This window comes from Parasteatoda tepidariorum, chromosome X1 (genome assembly GCF_043381705.1).
Source record: "Parasteatoda tepidariorum isolate YZ-2023 chromosome X1, CAS_Ptep_4.0, whole genome shotgun sequence".
NCBI lineage: Eukaryota > Metazoa > Arthropoda > Arachnida > Araneae > Theridiidae > Parasteatoda > Parasteatoda tepidariorum.
In genome coordinates, this window is record NC_092214.1 from 75,229,953 (window position 1) to 75,251,208 (window position 21,256).

Genomic DNA, 21,256 nt, shown 5'->3' on the forward strand with positions numbered 1-21,256 from the left:
AAAGATCATTATATATATATGTAACATATACGTGTAACATCCTTTAATGTATAATTAGAATTCTTGAATTTAATATTTCTATTTATTTTCTAATAATTCTATTAAAATAATATACATAGCTTTTTGAAAATGTGTTTACAATTTTCTTTTACTTTGAGATTTAAATAAATAAGTAAAACTAAATTTTTTCAGTGAATCACATTTGATAAATCTTTAATTTTACTTTCACGAATTTTATTTATAAGTAAAGGAAATAAGACACTTGAATATTCTCTTTTATAAAACTATAATGAAGGTTACAGCCATTGTATTTCTTACCGTATAGGAAAAAACAACTATGCTATCAGTTTTTGCATTGTTGATGCAAATGTCATTTCATATTTTCATCCTTTTACAAGTTTTTATAAGTCTAGAAGTTCTTGAAATTTATATTTGCTGATTTGTCGAAACATGTATTGGTTTATTTATATTAAATTTAAACTGGGTATAAAAATAAAAGTTTAAGAATTAGAAAGAAAAAGTACATTTCTGTCGCGAAAAGGACTCCATAATAAATTTTTCTGAAATGTTAAAATAAATTCTTTCTGAGAATAAATTTATTATTTTTAAATTAATTGCTTCATTCTATGAAAATAGCAACTACATTAATTTGTAAATTGGAATTAACGATGCTGATAAGATTTTTAACTAATATATTGTTAACTGTTAAAAAATTGTTTTCAAAAGTGTACTTTTATTTACTCTATGTTGAGCGTAAAACTATAACTTTTCGCAAAAGTAACTGAGCCTATTATCATAAATATTTTATGATATATTGAACATAATCTGTAAGGATGATATTAAATTTTCACCAATGTATATAATTGGTCGATTTTTTTGAAAGTTGGAAAATGAAGCATCTTCTAAACTTTTAATTAAATGTATAATTTTGCCAAATATTTAATTGTAGTTCAAAGAACGTTATTGAGTTGATGGAAACGAATGAAGGTTAATGTTGATTTTATATCAATAAAGAGTTTTAAAATTGAGTTAAAAGAGTTTTTCTGACATTTTTATTATTCAATTTCTGTTTTATTCAAATATTTTAATGTGAAACATAATATTGTTAAAATTGGCACTGTATTATAATTATATTGACAATGTAAACTTGCGGGATCACATAGTTCAACCCTTTTCAATATTGTTATAACAATGTAAGCCTCTTTATAGAGAAAATAACTACTGATTCTCGCCTGTCTGTTTAAAAATTGATAATATTTTTAGCGAGATTTCACCAGTATCAGTGACGATTTTATCCAGTATTTTTCTTTACAATTGCAATATTAGAAATTCTGGAGAGTGTTGAATATTGTTCATTCGAATTCATGCAAAGTTTCTAATGCAAGCTAAATTACTTAAGCCTGATTACATAATACTATGTTTAAACTTGATCAGGCACATAATAAAATACCTTTTAAAGGTTACAGTAAATTTGGTTGGTAGGTAGTCAATATTAATTTTCAATGTTGTAAAGAGCTCTTAGAATTTTATTTCTAAAATTACAGTAAAATAACTGGCAGCATTCCCCCATCCAATTAACTGCAAAATTTACTGTAAGGGACATTTTTCACGGTTTTGAAAGAATTTACAATTGATATGGTTAAAAAAACTGATGATACAAACTATGTGGTTTTATAACCATTTACGACTAACATGGTTTTAAAACTTCAAAAATGAAATTCAACTAAACATTGAATATGGGTTATGTTAGGCTTTGCGTTAGAAATGACCATTGGAGTTAGGTTGTGATTGAGTGACATAATTAGATTATCTGGTTGCACCATCTACAGTGAGAGATGGAAAATACTAGTCTTTTTGTGTTAAGCAGTGTTATTTTACTGTCATCTATGTTGGAATGAGAATTTCACGCTCCGAGAGTTCAGGGTCACCAATTGGGGAAGGAAGAACACTGACTTTCTCCAGAAGTTGAAGAAATGTTGTGGTGTCAACGCTGGGATTCGTATCCCTGTCCAGCCGGTCATAAAAGTGACAGGATATTCCTCTCGGTTATGGCATGTACCCATCTGCGAAAAACTAATCTGCAGAAATGAGTTGCCTGGTGAGCCTAGTTGACGCTGATAAAATTCTGGTCGTTAGATCATATTTGGTAAAAACAGTCAATCAGAAACAGTAAAAACAGTAAAATCAGTTCTCGAAGTTAACAGTTTAAATACAATCTTTTTCTATGGTTATTTGACTTTTTGGTTGAATATGTAAAAATGAAAAAAAAAATTCTAAAATTGCAGTTTTTCTGAGACTGTCTTGAGCGATATCAATACTGCAATAAAAATAATTTAATGTTAATTTCTTATATTTAGGAAAGAAAATGAAAAGAACTTACCTGTTTGAAACCTTGGTATATTAGTTTTAGTTCATTTTTCGAAAATTTTGTGACTCTACATAAAGCTTCAATTCTTTCAGGCTTCGATCGGACAAATGTCATTTCAATATCATCATTCAAGTCTTCTGAAAGAAGAGAACATTTAACTACAAATAAATATATTGGTATTCATAATTATTCAACTGTTCAATTAAAAACACAGAGTATCACACTGTAAAATAATTCAGCATCAAATTACGGTAAAAAGTACCAGTAATATTATTTTGAAATTTACTTTTTTTTTAAAATTTAATATGGTGCTGATCCATATTATACTACTTTTTAAACTTAATTACATGATGCTATGGTTCCACTTGAAGGGAAACATGAATTAATTTTAAATCTTATTGAGATTGCAGCAAATTCACACCATACTATGTCTTAAATTACAGATATTATGGCTCGATGGTGAACCAACTTTTCTGATAACGTACTGTATCTATTGATATTCCAATTACACTGTAAAAAATACCGTATCAAATTACGATTAACAATACAGGGACTTAGGGTAGTACTATTTACCTTAAAGTCCATTTTTTACTGTAAAATTTTACGGAGAATTTTTTTTATTATACTTATTAAAAGTAGATGTATTAGGGTATATAAGAAGATTCTAAAATTAGAATTAAATGCACACGAAACATTCAAAAATACATATTAAAGTTTTCATTAGAGATTTTTAATTTTTATGTTTTAATTGTAGAATTAGATGCAGTTTTAAAAAAGAAAAATTAGAAAACGATTCTTTATTAATATAATTTATTGCTAAAACCCATTGCAAGCGTCGTTTTCTTTAAAATTTAAAGAGAAATATTGTATGCATTTAACATATTTAAGCTACACTTTATGTGTAATTTACATAATTAGTTATAAATGAGACGTTTAATGCTAAAAATAGATGTTTCATTCTTCATAATTTTACAAGGTACACATCATACATCTTGTCATTCATATCTGGTATCTTGCCTCATGTTTGTATTAATTAGTATTTTTTTAAAGAAACGTTGTTACTGTTTTTGTTTAGTTTTCTTATGAATTCAAAGATCATTTTACATCAAGCAGAAGAAATTAAAAATTTTGATTAAAAAAAACAATGATTATACTAGTCTTATTTTGTATTTAAGGGTCAGAAATCGTTTAAATATTAAAATTTAACTATATTATTATTGATTACATGCATAGGCGCTTAAGACTTTTGTATAAGCTACACATATACAAAATACCTCTTATGCTAGTTATGCCAAAATTCATAGAATAATTCTTTAAAAAAATTTGTGAGATATTAATACATTTGTCTAATTTGAAATAATTAGCAAACTTTTTATAAAAATAATTTAAATTTTTACAGAACAATTTTCAATTTTTAGACTATTCAATCCTACTGAAAATTCTGAACTAATTGTTCATGAAATGACTTCAAACTTTATTGTTTGAACTGCAAAGTTTTCAGAAAAAATTTGTGACTTTTTTTGAAATAAAATTATAGCGAAAGTTGGATTTTTTATCTATCTATAAACATGGTTTTGATTTAAATTAGTTTTTAAAAATTTTAATACAAGGGACATTTTTAATTAAATGTCCTTGAAATTTGTATTTAAAATGTATTTTAATTGATAATTTCAATCATATTTTAAAGCTTGGCACATAAGGTGTCTGCAATTGTACAATGGTTAAAGCACTGTACAGTTATTAGTGATTTGAATCCTGGTTAAGTCCTGGTATTTAACTTATAGCTTACCAAGCTTCCAATTGATGAGTACTAGCTTGTCTAGGAAGTAAATATGGCTGGTGCGCGATAGTAACCACATTGCCTTCATTATGATTATGGTTTTACGATTATGGTGTTTTAACCTTCATGACCCCTTGGACTTTTGTTTTTTTTCTTTCCTTCTTTATGCGGTAGAAAAAATATAGTTTATTTCATTGCAGAAATAGTAACTTGCAAACAGTCCAAATGGTTGAGAATTTTAAATAAACCATGCTGCTTGCTTGCCTCTAATGACACTTGGAGAAATCAAGCTTACCAGTCTTTGGCCTCTTGCAAATTAATTCAGGAAGGTATATCTTTCTTTTGACAAGACAGCACCACAAAGGTGAAAGTACGTCTTAGCTGAAAACACTACGGATAGATGGTAGCCCCATTCACTCGTGAGGCCGCCTTATCAATTTAGACATAGATTTAAAGGGGAAAGGAGTTTTCTCCAGATTCCTGTACCCATGGTAATGCTCAGCGATCGACCTCTGTTCTTTCGATTTCATAGATCTTAAAAACACGTAAATTGTATGTACTCAGCGGCTCTTAGCGGACTCGAAGATCGAACCCCAGATGGAGTCCGATTCTTTAACCACTGGGGTACCACCGCCCCTTCTTTACCTTTATAGAATATCTAGTATTTGCATGCGTGACACGACAATTATGTTACTAGCATCAAAACTAAAAATATTTTAAATGTCAATTTTTCTTTTAAATTGTCTTTCTTTAAAGGAATTAACTGTTTCAAAGAAATTGATTTGCACGCATATTTTTAAAAATATAAAAAGTCATATCTATAGTTTGGTGAAAAGTAATATGCAAAAAATAAATTGGTAACTGAAAAAAACAGGAAAAAGGTAATTTTGATTTTAAAAAAAGAAAAAAAAATGTATGAGGTACCTAGTATATGCACACGTGAACGGCACACTACAATTATATTACTAGCATCAAAAATAAAAATATTTTAAGTGTCAATTTTTCTTTTAAACTTTATTTCCTTAACAAAATTAAGTGTTTCAAAGAAATTGATTTACACGTTTAATTTTAAAAATATAAAGAGTAAAATTTTGAGTTTGGGGAAAAGTGAAATAGAAAAATTAAATAGGTAATTGAAAAAGGTAGGAAGAGGCAATTTTTATTAAAATAGCTGGTGAATGTTGAAAAAGAATAGGTAGAAAAAGACTGGAAAAAAAACTGGATGGAAGTTTTGAATAAGATAGAGATTTTGAAAGCAAGATGATTCAAAAATTGTTAATTAAAATCTTCTTCGGTGTTATCTCGATAGGAGAGAAATTCATTTTGAAGCTTTCAATTTCATTAAGCTTATTCACTTCTTTTCAATAAATTATGAAGGAAAAAAACCGTTAACTCATTTAATTGGGTTACTTCAATTTGTACTGAGAAATTACCCTATTAAAATTGAACTGAAAATATACTTGTTAAATTCTTTTAATGAATAATTCAATTAAATATATACATATATATTTCATTTGGTGTATTTTAATATTTTGATAATTAATTTGTAAAATTAATTTAAGTTGAATGGAAATTTTAAATTCATTTGCTTATCTCGTATTGTGGCATATTAAATTAATTTTTAATGATGAATGTGATTCGTTTTAAAACCTCATTATCGTAAAAATATACCGCACTTTTCAGAGAAAAAAGTTAAAATTGTAACACATGCATGATTTTCTTAATATAGATTATTTTATTTTTTGTAATATCAGCATACAGATAAATATTAGAAAATTAAAACTGACATTTAGAAATTAGGAATATAAATTTTCCTTTTAACGCAACTCAACATTAATATTTTTTATATTCTAGTTTTTTCACACTGAATATGCTTTTAGAAAGTAATTTAACACGTGCGCAAAATTGCTAAATAATAATTTATTAATGGTAGATAAAGAACTTTTTTACTTGAATCTTTTAACGCATTTTGTCTTTTATTAAACTTTCCTTACAAATATGGAGTGTGATCTAAATATAACTTTTTATTTGTAGATAAAATTAAATGTTGGGGTTTTGAGCTCAGGGTCAAAGCTTTCGCCTCCCATTGTGATGACTCCGATTCGAATCCCAGTGGTGGCTGGTAGATAAGAATCCTGCTCCCGGCTCACACCGACCACAGTGCTGACGCAAAATATCTTCAGTGATAGACAGATCATGGGTTACAATCCCTTTGCCTTCGAGCTAACCGTGGGAGGTTTCCTTGGTTTTCTTCTCACTGTAACGCAAATGCGGATTGATTGCATTAATAAGTTCTCCTCGAAGACAGGTTTGTCCCAATGCTTGATACATGAGTTTCCTTGTCTTCTGGGTAAGTTTTAAATTTACGAGGCAACGAAGTTGAAGATTAATAGTCATAAACTCTGAACGACTGGAATTAACGAAACCCTAACATTTATAAAATAAAATAAATAAATGTTAGGGTTTCGTTAATCCCAGTCCTTAAATTACCTAAACATAATTCTACATCTGTTTCAATGAGTGATTTATTCCTTTTCATCAAGTAATTTTCATTAAAACTTACAACTATAAAAATTTACAACTAATGAAACTTACTTATACAAAATAATAAGTTACAATGTAGGTAAGTTATACAACAATTGAATCTGAATTGCGTGGCTTAGAATCTAGAAATATACTCGTAAGCTACATAAAGTAGGGAATATGCTTGAATAGGAATAAAGTAGGAATATAATATTATACACAACTAAAAATTTTTTGTAAAACTCGGGACTCGTAAACCAATATTAAATGTAAATGTTATAATAAGATATGAATATTAAAAGCTTCAGTGTTTGTACAGATATAAAGACTTTTCAATAAATCAAACCCCGATAAAATTTTATAATAAAACAAAAAGGCCATTTAAAATTCAATCTGATGAGAATGCATTGGGCAGAAATATTTATGAGAACGTTCTTTGCATCGAAAATAACAATTCAAAAAATAAAATCTGTTGTTTGAAAGTTAAAAGGTAAAGACTTTAGGCTATAGTTACTTTCGAATGATTTTATACCTTTAAAGTATACATTTATTTTTATTGATGCATGATTTATATTTAATTGATTCTGAAGTACCATCACATGCCATCATTTTATTCGGCATCGTAAAAATTTACGGTGAATTTCTGCGTATATTAGTATTAATCACTTTTGCTCTTCATAAAGTCTCGATAAAATATGCTTTGTCATAAAACTTAATAATTGAGGTCAGCACTTCTGCGGAATAAAGATACACTTATGCTTCCGTTGGGAGTTACCTTTTGGAATATCAAATCATCATACAATCGCTTTTTATATCTCGTAGTCTTTATTGCTGTAGTAAAAATTAATTCAATAAACTCTTCAAAAGTAACTATAATTTTGAGAGCTTTTATTTCAATGATAGATATACTACTGTTATTTCAGATTTTGTGTTAAAGGTGTTGTTAAAGGTGCTTTTGCAAAACTCTGGAAATCTATTCCCAATTTTCTGAAGTTTTAAATCTAGAGTTCCATTTTTGTGGTTTTGAGAAAATAACGTAGTGTTTATGATTAAAAATTAAGACAATCAATAAATACTAAATAAATAAATAAACAAAGAAATAAATTAATTGAAGATTTAATCGACTCATATATCTCGAAACATCTATTTTCTAAAAGATTCATTTTCAAAATGAAAAATATTGAGAAACATTTGTTTTTACTATAAAATACTTTTTAAAGTGGAGGATTATACAGTAAAATATTTTCAGAGGAACACATTTTAACGATAAAAAATTGCAATGGGTCCATTACGAACCCAAATTTCTTCTAAGTGACCCTTTAAAAACTGAATTAAATTGTTATAAATCAGAGCTGTTAAAATTAAGATGTGACAACAGTTAAATTTAAGAAAACGTCCCCAAAATAATAAATAATGCGCTTTTTTCTATTTTGTGAAAATTATAGCACGTATACTCAGTTTTCTTTTTTAAAGAAATTGTATTCGAAAATGGATATTCAGTTTAACTCGCAAATCGATTATCTCAAAAACATGTCTTACAACAAATACTGAGATAGAATTTGCGTTACGATTTATATCAGCGCAGTCTTGCATTTAATTAGATTTTACCCAATATATAAGTTAATTCGTCTGCCATATAACATTTAGTGCAATAAACATATATCTGAAAATGTACCATTCTCATAGTGCTGAATGAATAAAAAGCACGAAACAAAGTTACAAAAAATCGTTTCTAGTGAAGAAGTTCGAGAAATTTTATGATAACAGATTATTATTACATTCCAAAGAAAATAATATTCAAACCCATGTAGAAAAAGTAAGAAATGGGCACTTAAATATCACGAAACTTCTCGGGTTTTTAACAAACCGTTTACTGGTTTGGTTCATACTCCGATCGAATTTTTTGTCGAAGTGAACTATCGTTACTTCTTCGAGGATATGATTTTCGTTAAAAATTAAAGAAATATTTCGTCATTCTATTTGCCGTCCGTAATAGGTTTACATGGTTTCAATCCATATGTAACGTAAATTCTGGTTAATTTCAATAAAACCTCCTCTACGAAGGCTAGTTTGTCTCAATACTTGATCCAGGTGTTCTCTTGTCTTCTTAGTATGGTTCAAAATTACAAGGCTATGGGGTAAAAATTGATAGTCGTAAGACAAAAAATGGGTCGGTGGTTCATTGTTGGTTATAAAATAAATTAAATATGGTACAACATGAGATGCGGTGGCTCAAGGCATAGAGCACTCATCTCAGATTTTGTGGACCCAGGTTCGAATCCCAGTGATGGTGGATGGATTCGAATTCTGCTTCTGGTACTCATCGACCACAGAGCTGACTTAAATATCATCTATGGTAGAGTGATCATGATGGCATAAAATTCCCTTGTCATCGGACAGACCAATATAGATTTTCGTGGTTTTCATCTCTATGTAACACAAATATGGGTTAGTTTCATCAAAAAATTCTCCCCGAAGGCTAGTTTGAACCAATGCTTGATCCAGTAGTTCTTATATCTTCTGGGTTGCATTCAAAATTACAAGGCTGTTTAGTTGAGTAATTATAGGTGTAAACTTGCAAAAATGTTTCAACTCTTCAACGCCGATTCTAAAATAAAATGAATTTGGACCCCATAACTTCTCACATTATCTATCCTATTAAATTAAAAAGCTAAGTTTATAAGTAGGAAAGTTTTAAAAGCAAGTAAGACTTGTTTTTACTTAATTAAATGAAGAACTCAGATTTTTATACAAGTATGAATTTATCGCTTCGTTATTCGCAAACTCTAAAAGTTTTGGAAAAATTTTATATGCAAGGAAAACTAAAATAAAGTAGTTTAGTTTTCAGGCAAATAGGTTGATTATTTAAGAAGACAGTAGTGCGAGTTCGAAAAACTCTGTTTTGAGAAAAACGTATTAGTAAAAACTGAATTATAATTTTTTTATTAACCGAAAACTTCAATTTATGCTACCTAATGCACTTTTATACAATATTTAGGAATCATATCTCTGAATAAAAAATAATCGATTTTTTTGTGAATAAATTTAAGATTTAACATTCACAGGTATCCTTGATTTCAAGTATAAAAATTTCTGAAAGACTCGCAACGTATTAAAAATATCACTCGAGTTTTTATTTTTTTAAAAATATGTACTCGTATAAATAGTAATTTCTTTCATCATAAGCTTAAATTATTTTTTCTTTAAAAAGTAGGATTTTTTTATTCATGGATTTTTTCCTTTTCAGTTTTAGAATATTCCATCTGCATTGCATGATTGGTAAAGAATGTTTTATTTTTCATTACCTTGAGAAAGCTTACTTCGATAATGCATATGCCTTAGATAGGAAAATATCTAGGGGACAAGAGTTTTTTGTTAAGAAATCTTACTTTAATCCTTCACTTAGAATTTTTTAGTGTTGGTTCTGATATCTGGTTTAAAATTTAATTCTATTATGTAAGAAATAATAGCTATTCTTTTCTAAAACCTCACTATTATTCAACGCTGATAAATAAGCAAATAGAATAATCACCGATAATAGTAAGAGAATTGACAAGAAGATTTTTCGACAGATCATTTTTCCTGTCAAAAGAAAACGTAACCAAAAAACAAAGCTTAGAAGATATATAAACCTTCTATACAAGGCCTTGTTATTCAATATATGTACGCTTTATTATGGTATAATAATATTGTTACGTAGAAAAAGAGAAACTTGAATCATAAAACATTAATGAGTGATATAATTAAACCATATCATGAAATATGCGTATCATATAACATATTGATTTCTTGTAATAATTGAATCGGTTTTTTCAATATTTTCTATTTTTGGACAGCCAATGCACTTATGATAAATAAAAAAATGTCCTTTTTTAAAACTCATAGTGCTTAATATTTGAATAAAGTTTTGTTAGTAGGAACTAATTTTGTTAGTAAGACTGCTGTAGGAACTTTAAACTGAACACTAAAAAAAAAATGGTATTTTGTTCTCACCATTTTGTTGAGGTAAACTAAATACATTAAGTACAACTGCAGTTATCATGTAAACAATTTTATAAAATTGACGAAATAACAATTGATTGAAAGAATTAGTGTGAATATATTACTAAAAACGTGATTGTTTCTTTAACGAAAGCCATTAAAGTGATTCTAATGCTGCGCTTGAAATTATATGTTGTCAGTAAACAAACAAACATAAAAATGAATAAATCTATAAATTAAACTGTAAAAGTAAAAAACTAAATAACAAATTTTACTAAATACGGTGCAAAAAGTTTTAGTTAACCTCAACACCAAAAATGGTAGTAACTACACACCAAAATTTTCTACAGTTAAATATCTGTCCATAAATTATGAATATTGCTGGATAATTTTAAGCCTTTTGATGAAAGCAGAGAAAATACTGCGCTAAGGTAAATATTGTATCTACGGGAAATATATTCTTTAAAATCTGATAGATAACCAAAGAAAGGGCTCAAACCGTAAAAAATTTTACAGTTACTTAACATCAAAAATTGTGGTGACTACATTACACTAAAAGTGGTCTTGTAAAACATCACAGATAATTACATGGTGTTTGGTATAGTGAAACGTCTGTAATTTTCCTTTTTTTTAACTCTTCATGTAAAATAGTCCCGATTTTTGGTGTTCAGTAACATTAAAATTTATGATAAATAAAATATGTTACAAATAAGAGACAGTTAAGTTATATTTAAGATAGAATTTGAAGTTGGAGCAGTTAATTTAGGATGCATACACAGATTAATTCTTAAAAGAAAATTAATTTGTCAATCAAATATGCAACGTAAAAAGTTTTAGTGTATCTCAACGCCAAAAATGGTGGAAACCATTTTACACCTAAAATCTAAACGGTGTTGTGAAATGCCGTACATAACTTTTGGATCTAGTTTTTCACTACATTAATGTTCTTTTACACTACTTGGTGTAAAGCAACCGTTACCATTTTAGTTTTAACGCTAAAATTTATAAATACAGTAAGATAAGATACACTTAAGAGTCAGTAAAATAATTTTTAAAAATTAATGCAAAGTAAGAATAATTAATATAGAATGCACTTATTCTTAAAATTAAATTAGTTTGTTAATCAAACATACACACAACACAGAGAGAATATTCATATTAATTCGAGCAAGACTTAGCATAATTAAAGCGGATAGAAATTAAATATTATAAAATTATTTAATACAATTGACAGATTTATGAGAATCATATTATGATTATCTTTATTATGCAACTGAAGACATACATATTCCGTTTTATAATTGTATACACAGCACAAAGAGAGTGTTAAGACGAATTCGAACTAGGCTTAGCGGAGCAGAAACAGATAAAAAATATACACTATAAAATCCTTTAATGCACTTCTTAGAGATTTAAAAATTAATTATTGGAAATAGAAATAAATTTTTTGTGAAATCATAGCAGGTTAAAAAACATGGGCTTCTTTGCTTACAATAATTTTAATGAAAATATATATTAAAAAAAAATAAATTCATTACATAGATTCAGACAGGAATACGTGTTTTAATAATGCTAAAATCATAAGTAGTGATTTCTGAATTGGGAAAATAACAATTCGGAAATATATTTTTTTCTGAAATGGCTTTTTCTTAAAGAATATTTTGTTCAAACATTTTATTGATAAAATTCCTATCTTATTTATCATCAACTTTATAGAATAAATTGCAAAAAAGTACTTCTATCAAAAATAAGTTTCCATTTTTTTTAAAAAATAAGATTGCATCAGTCATATTTATCACAATATGGATTGGTCCCGAAAAAGCAATGGCTTTTTTCGGAAGCGTTTTAGTTTTTTCAATTATATACCAATCAATGTAAAATAAATTACTTACATTCACCTAAATCACAATTTTGGTTATTTTTCTCATTAAATAATGGAAATAAATTTTAATAAAATAACAATTTTAGAAATCTTATACAGTCCCTTTTTAATTAAACGTTAACAATATGTTATGCTAAAGAATAAAATATATTTACGTAGTTATAAAGCAGTATTATTTTAATTAAATACTCACGCTGCGAGCAAAAAATGCTTTAACTGATATTCGGAATTAATTAAAGTATATTAGTTCACCAAAAAGCGCAACATATATTCATAATAGTTTTCTCAAAACTAAACTTCGCTGAAATTATTAGTGAGACTTTCTCAAAAAAAAATCTGAAATCTCCTCAGTAAGTATTAAAACATCTAGTAGCTTATCTTTTAGTTCCACGTTAATTTTCAGTTGTCGTGCTCAAGCATTCCAGGAAAACAAAATATTTCATTGCTCAAAATATAAAAATAAGTACCCTTTATCCTCATATTTCAACCTTCGTATCTCGTGGAAAACATTATTCTAAAACGAGAAAATAATAATGCTTTAAAAGCTTCTAGGACTTGTGTGAAATTAAATATATGAAGAAGAAGCAATGTTCCTGAAATAGTTTTAAGCGTAATAAGTTCTAAAAATAACTCATAACAGTTTGAAAACATAAAAAGCAGTATTTAATAAATAAATACTAGCAAACATTTGGAAATCAAAATTGTCTATAAATTGAAATTTTTCGAGTTTATCTTTTTACAAAGACAAATTGTTTTCATTCACCCATAAAGAATTCCCAAATCTCTTTCTACGTTGCCAGGAGTGCTTTGTTTCCTTTTCTTCGTTGATAAATAGTGAAATAAAACATAATATAAAAAACTAACAATATAAAAGAAACAGAAGCTGGAGGAAATGATATAACTGCGTTCAATCAGTAAACACTCTTAGATGTAGGAAGAAACCAAGTTCCATATTTCATTTCAGCACGTTTAATTAGTTATGTTTCTTTTAAAGCTGATTAATTATTGCTGTTTCATTAGTTTGAAAGTGCTCCGGAAAAATAACAAGAGTTAAAGATCTTTGTATTAGATTTCTAAATATATTTTCCTCATTACATGCTTTGTACTCTTTTTTTACACATTATTATTCTTTATCTATTAAAGTCTACAAGTCTAATTAGATCATTACTTACACTGACATACTTTGACCTAAAAGTTACTATAAATTCTCCCTTTATTATTAAAAATTACCAGCATTATTAATATTTAAGAAAAAATGGATATTGTTAAATAAAAACTTATTAAAAACGGAATAAATGCGCAGTGGGATCAATATTGAAAAATGCAAGTAAATTTAAATTTTCGATGCTTTATTGTATTTAAGTAATTTTAATATTATAGAAAAAAACATAAATTTTTTTTTAGAAAAAAGAGTTATTTTTTAAAAAGTGCAAAACATAATGTAATGTAATACTATATTATAACGTACAAAATATGTTATTAAATGTAATTGTATAATGCAATTTATGGAGATAAAATTTTTGTTAAAAAGTAAATCTTGCAAAACTGAAATATTATTGTGGAAGTAAATATGGAGAAAAACGGAGAGAGTTATTTTTTTTTTTAGTACCTATTGCTGATTTGTTATTTGCATTTGTATTTTCTATTAAAAATAAATAAATATATCTACATGTATATATATATATANTTAAAACAATAAAACTTGGTAGGTTGCTAAAGAAAACCGGGAGGATGTGAAAGGCAAATGTTTGAAATATATCAGGTTTAAATTTAATCCTGCTTTCCTCAATGATGATTCATCATTCAAGAAGCTTATTTTCTTCCTTGTTTGAAAATTAATCTGCGACCGCTAATGTTAATTCTGGCTTTATTTTTGAAAACAATTCTAAAATTATAAATTAAAAACAAGATTTAAAGAACCCCTTTTACACTCAAAATGGTTATAAAATTCAGCTATATATATATATATATATATGGTCTGGTTTTAAAGAGTCATAGAACTTCAAAGAGTAAATAAATATTTTCCTTTCAATTGAATAGTAGTCAGGCCCCAATCAATTCATAGGCAAATAAATAAATCCTATTTAAGAAAAAGTATTTATTTAATCATGACAATCTGAAGTGAATTTTATGTCTATTAAGCATTATTTTATGCAATATCTCAAGGTGAAAACAATTCTGGTTAATTTGCCGTACTTGCATGGCATTGACATATCTGGTAGAAGCGAAACAATTATCTTAAAAAAAAAGAAAAAGAAAAATAGTATTCATTTGGTACTTTTTCCATTCGTTATGGTAATGGTTTACCAGAAATTCTGCTTTTCAAAATTATAGTTCTTATTAGAACACATTTAGTAAAAATTCAAAGCTGAAAAATATAAATGCCATGTTCTAAGATACCATGATAAAATTACCAAATGTTACCATATTTATTACCAAAAGGCATGGTAATAATATCATGTTTTATTGCTAATTTTACAAAAAGTCATTTCCAAAGCGATTTGGTAAAAATTAATATGCTTTTTTGGTGTTCTCATTGAACTAGAAATATGGTAAATTCTACCATGGTTTACTTTAATATTTTCAATTCTAATTCACACTTCAAACTTTCCGAGTTTGAGTAGGTTTCTATGGCAACGCTTCGTGGCTACTTTGCCCTCCCCTCTAAATAAGCACTTGACGCTATACAAAGATTGTGATCTAGCATTTAATCTACATTCCTGAGAAATTTCTAACACTTATAATTTTAACCGTCCTATGCTGATCTAACAGCTCAATAGAAATAATTATTGGACCGATTATGATTCAACAATTTAGCTATAAGGTTTCGGCAGGTGGTACAAATTGTTCATATATCTACATTTAGCTTTAGTCTATAATTTATGCCTCTTACTTAAATTCTGACGTGCGAAAAATAATGAAATGAAATGTGAAAAAAAAAATTTAGCGTGTGAACCATGATATTGTTCTAATTTGCTGCAAGTTTGATGCGGCTTGTAAGATGGCTCAACTTGTGCCAAAATACGGTTCAGAATCCGACGCTTGCAAAAAATATTACAATTATATTAAATTGAACGATATTATGGGTCAATGTACCGATATGAAAGTTTAACGAACTTATTTTTACATGAGTGTGCAGAAATTTTAAAGTGCAGGGTAAACTAACTAGTGAAGGAGCACTTAAGCTTCGCTTGCTTTTTAGAAAATCATAATAATTTCAAACTTCGTAATTTTAGTTAAATGACAGTGTCAACATATTTGTTACTAATCGCAAATTATGCGAAAAAATTGTAGAGAGCTTACATAATATTGTTTTAAAGTTTTGGAGGTTCAAATAGCAAGTAGTAAGAAGACCAAGTGAAGGAACAGTTCTTACCAGTGAAGGAACACAAAATTTCCTAGTAAAGGAACACTTAATTTTGGTTATTTTTAATGCTCTATACGAATTTATATGCCATGCAATTACCTAAAAACAAGCCTATTCTTGAAATTATAACATACAAATACTTGGAAAATGTTAACTTTTTTTTGTAATCATGAATTGAAAATTAAAGTGTCAACATATTAATACATACTGTTCATTCAGTGGGAAATCTATGCCCAGTAAAAGAACATGCATGTTCCCCCACTGGTTAGATGTTGCTTGTTTTATTTTTAACATACTTTTGATGGGGAACATCACTAAAGGTACAAGAAAATTAAAGTTTATCTTTTATTTTCATTAACTTAGAGAAAAAAAAACCAGTGAAGAAACACTTGTTTCTTCACTGGTTTTTCATCGTTTGGTAATCAGTAAATAAGCACCCCCTTATCTGAGTATTTGCTTATGCTATGATGCTTAAAATAAATAAAATCTATATTTTGAATTCTCTTTTTCACAGTGAGAGAAATAAAACTACTACATACAATTAGTTCCACTTTAAACAGATAAATACAAGCACTCACCTTATAATTTTATCAAAGAAACAAAGTGTTGCACAGATAATAACAAATTCAAAAAAATTTCTATGTGACCAGGTAATCCAATACATTGTTAGATGACTTCCTATTGTTTGACAGTAAGCTATTGCTACCAATCAATCTAAAGAAAATCTTTCAAAATCTTATTTTTAATCAATATAAACTGCTGTTTGTAGAAAATGCAACACCATGAAGGAATCATCAGAATCAAATGAAATTCGCAGCAAATGTCAATTATAGGATATTATGCAAATTAATAAAGTTTCAGAGCCATCGCGCGTGCGTGGCGCGCGCAGCGCCCTCTGAATTGATGCTGAAAGCGTATAAATAAAGTGCTGTAGCGGGACGTTGAAAATAGTCTATGATTATTTGTTAGTGGCAAACGTTTAGTGAGACCTGAGTATGCCTCCACGACGGAAGAATAAGAAATTCAAGCAACTTACGGAGTTTGAACGAGGGAGGATAATCGGCCTTCGAGAAGGAGGATTTTCCTATCGCGCAATAGCAGCTCGTATGCAGCGGAACAGTTCCACAGTGATGCGAGTTTGGAAGCAGTGGACCGACGAGCACCGAACAACTCGAAAAACAGGCACTGGACGACAGAAGGTGACGTCAGAGCGCGATGATCGACACCTGCTCCGCATGGCGGTGAATGATCGCACAGCTTCCTCCAGGCAGCTGGCAGCACATTGGTCTACTGCTACAGGTGTACAATTGTCGGCTTCGTCAATTCGTCGTCGTCTGCTGCGCCGTGGATTGCGTGCAAGGGTGCCATTATACAGGATTCCCCTCACGGCGGATCATCGACGGCTGCGTCGGCAGTGGGCTCTTGAGCACAGAGACTGGCGAGCTGATTGGCACCAAGTTGTCTTTTCAGATGAATCACGCTTCAATTTGTGGACCCATGATGGCCGTGTTCGTGTTAGACGTTATGCCGGTCAACGCTGCCTTCCTGAGTGTATTATTGAACGACATAGTGGTCGAACACCCGGAGTTATGGTCTGGGGTGCGATTTCGTATCATGGACGATCCAATTTGATACGAATTGAGGGTAATCTCAATAGCAACAGATACGTCCGTGAAGTGCTACAGCCCGAAGTCGTTCCTTTCCTTCAAGGCATCCCTGGAGCTATCTTTCAGCAGGATAATGCACGCCCACATGTTGCGCGGACTGTTAGAGACTTCTGTTCAGCACAACGCATGCAACTTCTTCCTTGGCCTGCTTATTCGCCGGATATGTCGCCTATTGAGCACGTGTGGGATATGGTTGGTCGGCGTCTCACTCGTGATCCGCGTCCTGCAGTTTCCAAAGACGAACTTTGGTTGCGCATACAAGCGATATGGAATTCTCTTCCTCAAGCAGATATTCAACATCTGTTTGACTCCATGCCACGTCGTATAGCAGCACTTATTGCAGCGCGTGGTGGCTGCACCAAATACTGATTTCGGACGCTTAATTTGTTTCTTTTGTTTTGAAAATTTCATCATTTATTTGTATCAGTACAAGTCGTTTCTGCATTAAATTTCATTTGATTCTGATGATTCTTTCATGGTGTTGCATTTTCTACAAACAGCAGTTTATATGAAATGTTCCTTCACTGGCTGGTTCACCCTAAACTCTGACTTCCAAATCATTGACAAAGCTGAGATCAACTTTTATACATTCGTCCTTAAATCTTAATCTTTTTTTATTTTTTCCCCCCTGAGGCCGGAAGTTTTGTTATGTGGATGCATTGAGCTATCGTCATTCGGGCTTACCTACATGACTTTCGAATTTATGACGTTTGTACATTTCAGAGGGTTCACTTTGAAGATCTATCAATTATCGTAAAATTTGGGTATATCTCTAACATGTCAATATTTCTAAGTAAATTTGAATATGTAGTTAAACATTGTTTTTTATTGTGCTATTTGATCGTGAATTTGGAAAATAGACTGTACTCGAAAGTAAATTCTACAAAACATATTGGCCATTACAACAGTTCTAATTTCATAAATTTCTGATAGAAAAAACTACACTCGAGGAAAAGCATATGAAAATAATATATAATTGTAAAACACTTAAAAGTTTGAAAAAAGACAAAAGAAAAAATACGAAAGTTTTGACGATCGTCGGTTTAGTACTCCTGACATTTTCGGGAAAATAGTCGGGCCTTACCATTGCATCATTGGGGCACCAGAGCACTTAAACAAATAGCATCGTCAAAACTACCCCAATATGGTAAACTTCACCTTGTTTCTAAGTCTATGAGAACACCAAAAAATCGCTGCAATTTTTACCGGTAATTATCACGGAACTTTTTAAAGCTCTGGCAACGACTTTTAAAATTAACAATTAAATATGATTTCCTTACCATGATATTTGGTAACAAAGGCAGAAAAATTCGGTAATTTTAACCAAAAAGTCGGCAAATTAAGAAATATTAGTATAATTTGCGATGAAGTGGAAATGTTCAATCTGATAGCCTCTATTTCATTTAATAAGCATCTGTTAATTTTTTTTGTTCAAATGTTTTTATTTCTATGTGAGCTATAAGCTAACATCCACTAACCTTTAAAATCATCAGAAATGTGCATTTGTAGTTATACAAATGCCTGGACTAGGCTAAATTAAATCAGTAGTTTAACTGTTGTGCATCTTCCAATATCCTGAAACGGAAGCGTAGAGGTAGTAAGATTGAATCCTACAGCAGCCCAGGAAGTATCGACTTATTTGTATCCATTTACTTACATTTATTTATTCATATTTATTTGCATTTATTTATTCATGTTTATTTACATTTGTTTATTCATGCTTATTTACATTTGTTTATTCATATTTATTTACATTTATTTATTCAAATTTATTTACAATTATGTTTATTTACTTATTGTTACACATTCAAATGCTGGCTTGTGTGTTCATTAAAAAACTAGGCTTATATGTCCTTGTTGTCGAAATATAGATAGCGCAACATAGGGAAAGACATTACAAACAGATATCCAGGGTAACGGTAGCATTTGAGTCCGCTACCTACACACTACAATTGATTGCAATGTCTTTCTCTAACTTGTGCCATCTGTTCTTAAACATGATAACGGCCTATAAAAATCATACTTATAGTAAAGAGCAGACGAGGCTGTATATGTATGTGTAACAATAAATAAATAAATACTTGGATTTTTTAAAAACAAAAATGTCATTATTATGCAAGTGCGGTAATTTTCCTAGAACTTTTTATCCGTGTGTAATGACTATCTTTTTAAGCAGCATAAAACGATATTTGGTGGTGTAGGGGGCAAATAACCTAGAAACCATTTCAGTTACCTCAAAATAAATAATATAATCCGATTCAAAACTTCAAAATTTGTAAAAAAAATTGTGCTCACTCTCCATCTATGGCCACGAATACGACTTCAACCACACACACGTCTCAGCTTGTTCTGCAGGGATCATACTTCAGTCATTCATCTACGGATCATAATTTGGACTGGAACCAGAAAACGATCAATCACTAATCAACGATCCCAGTCAACCCCCAGAGGTATTGATTTTTTATGGGAACTCGGAGGACTTTGTGACCCCGACCGATTTAACATGTATTAGTTGCCATTTAATGCATGGGGGTTCTTCGGCCGTTGGAAATCGAACTTACGTTCTCACAAGCACGAGTCCAACGTCCTACCAACTAGGATATTCCGGTCCTACATTTGTTATACTTTCCCTTGTTAGACATAAGCTTAATTTCGGTTTGTGAAAGTTAAATTATACAAAAATAATAAATATCTTAAATCACCAGATGAAATAAAGGACAATTGAGTCTTATATTCACACCATTATGTTTTACACTATTCTATCGGACACTTGCGGGCATCATTCATGTCCTATTTCCATTAATTATATTTGACAAATTTATTAGGAAAAAAAGTTAACTTTCATTTATTTCTTATAAGCATATGCCTCCATTTTAAATAAACCATGGAAGAAAGCATGATAAGTAGATAGTAAGGTCTATTCATATTTTATTTGATAAGAGATATTGCCATCAAATTTTAAAGTTGCCAAAAAATGGCAACATGTATAATAAATAATACTAAATGGTATACGAGAAGTATAGTTAAGTACTTTTATTGGGATAGTATTCAATAAAAGAATAAGAGTATAACGTGAAAAAAATCTCTGTTTAATTTTTTTCTAGCTTTGTATTTCTACTAAATGTGTGTGAATAGTAACATTATAATTTTGAACAATAAACTGTTAACATAAGGTAGAGAAAGATTATTAAATAAATGACTTAAATACTGCGAATAATGGTGTTAATTACCAGAATTGTCACTTTTATTCCCATAGAAATGTTTTACCGGGCAGATCAGACGCATTGTGATATTAATTTTTCTAATTTATGTAATTATAATAGTTTGAAAAAAGATTGAAATTGTTTCGGTCAATAATAGTTAAAAAAAGTAAAATATTTTATTTTTAAACAAAGAACATAATAAACATGTTTCATTTTATATGTTTTAAAGGCAAAAATGGCATGGACTGACAAAAATAACATATAGTTTCTTACAATAATTTCAGAGTTTTCAGATCAAAGTACCTACTAATTCAATTGAAAAAAATGTTTAAAATTAAATATGTTACAGATTAATCTCTTCAAAGAATATTTAAAATTTTCAATAATTTAAGTAAATGAAGTTAGAAAGTAACGAAATCAATAAAAATATTCTATAAAATCAGAAATATTTAAGTCCTTTGAAAGATTCTTATTCAAGTATTAAG

At 29.2% G+C, this 21,256-nt stretch overlaps 1 protein-coding gene across 1 annotated transcript in view; it reads right to left on the minus strand.

Moving 5' to 3' along the window:
* LOC122269444 (A-type potassium channel modulatory protein KCNIP1-like) overlaps positions 1-21,256 on the minus strand; it is a 352,568-nt gene that overhangs the window by 118,414 nt on the left and 212,898 nt on the right. The window contains exon 3 of the mRNA XM_071187748.1: positions 2,381-2,505. Coding sequence (XP_071043849.1) covers positions 2,381-2,505 — 125 coding nt within the window. The remainder of the gene's footprint in view (positions 1-2,380; positions 2,506-21,256) is intronic.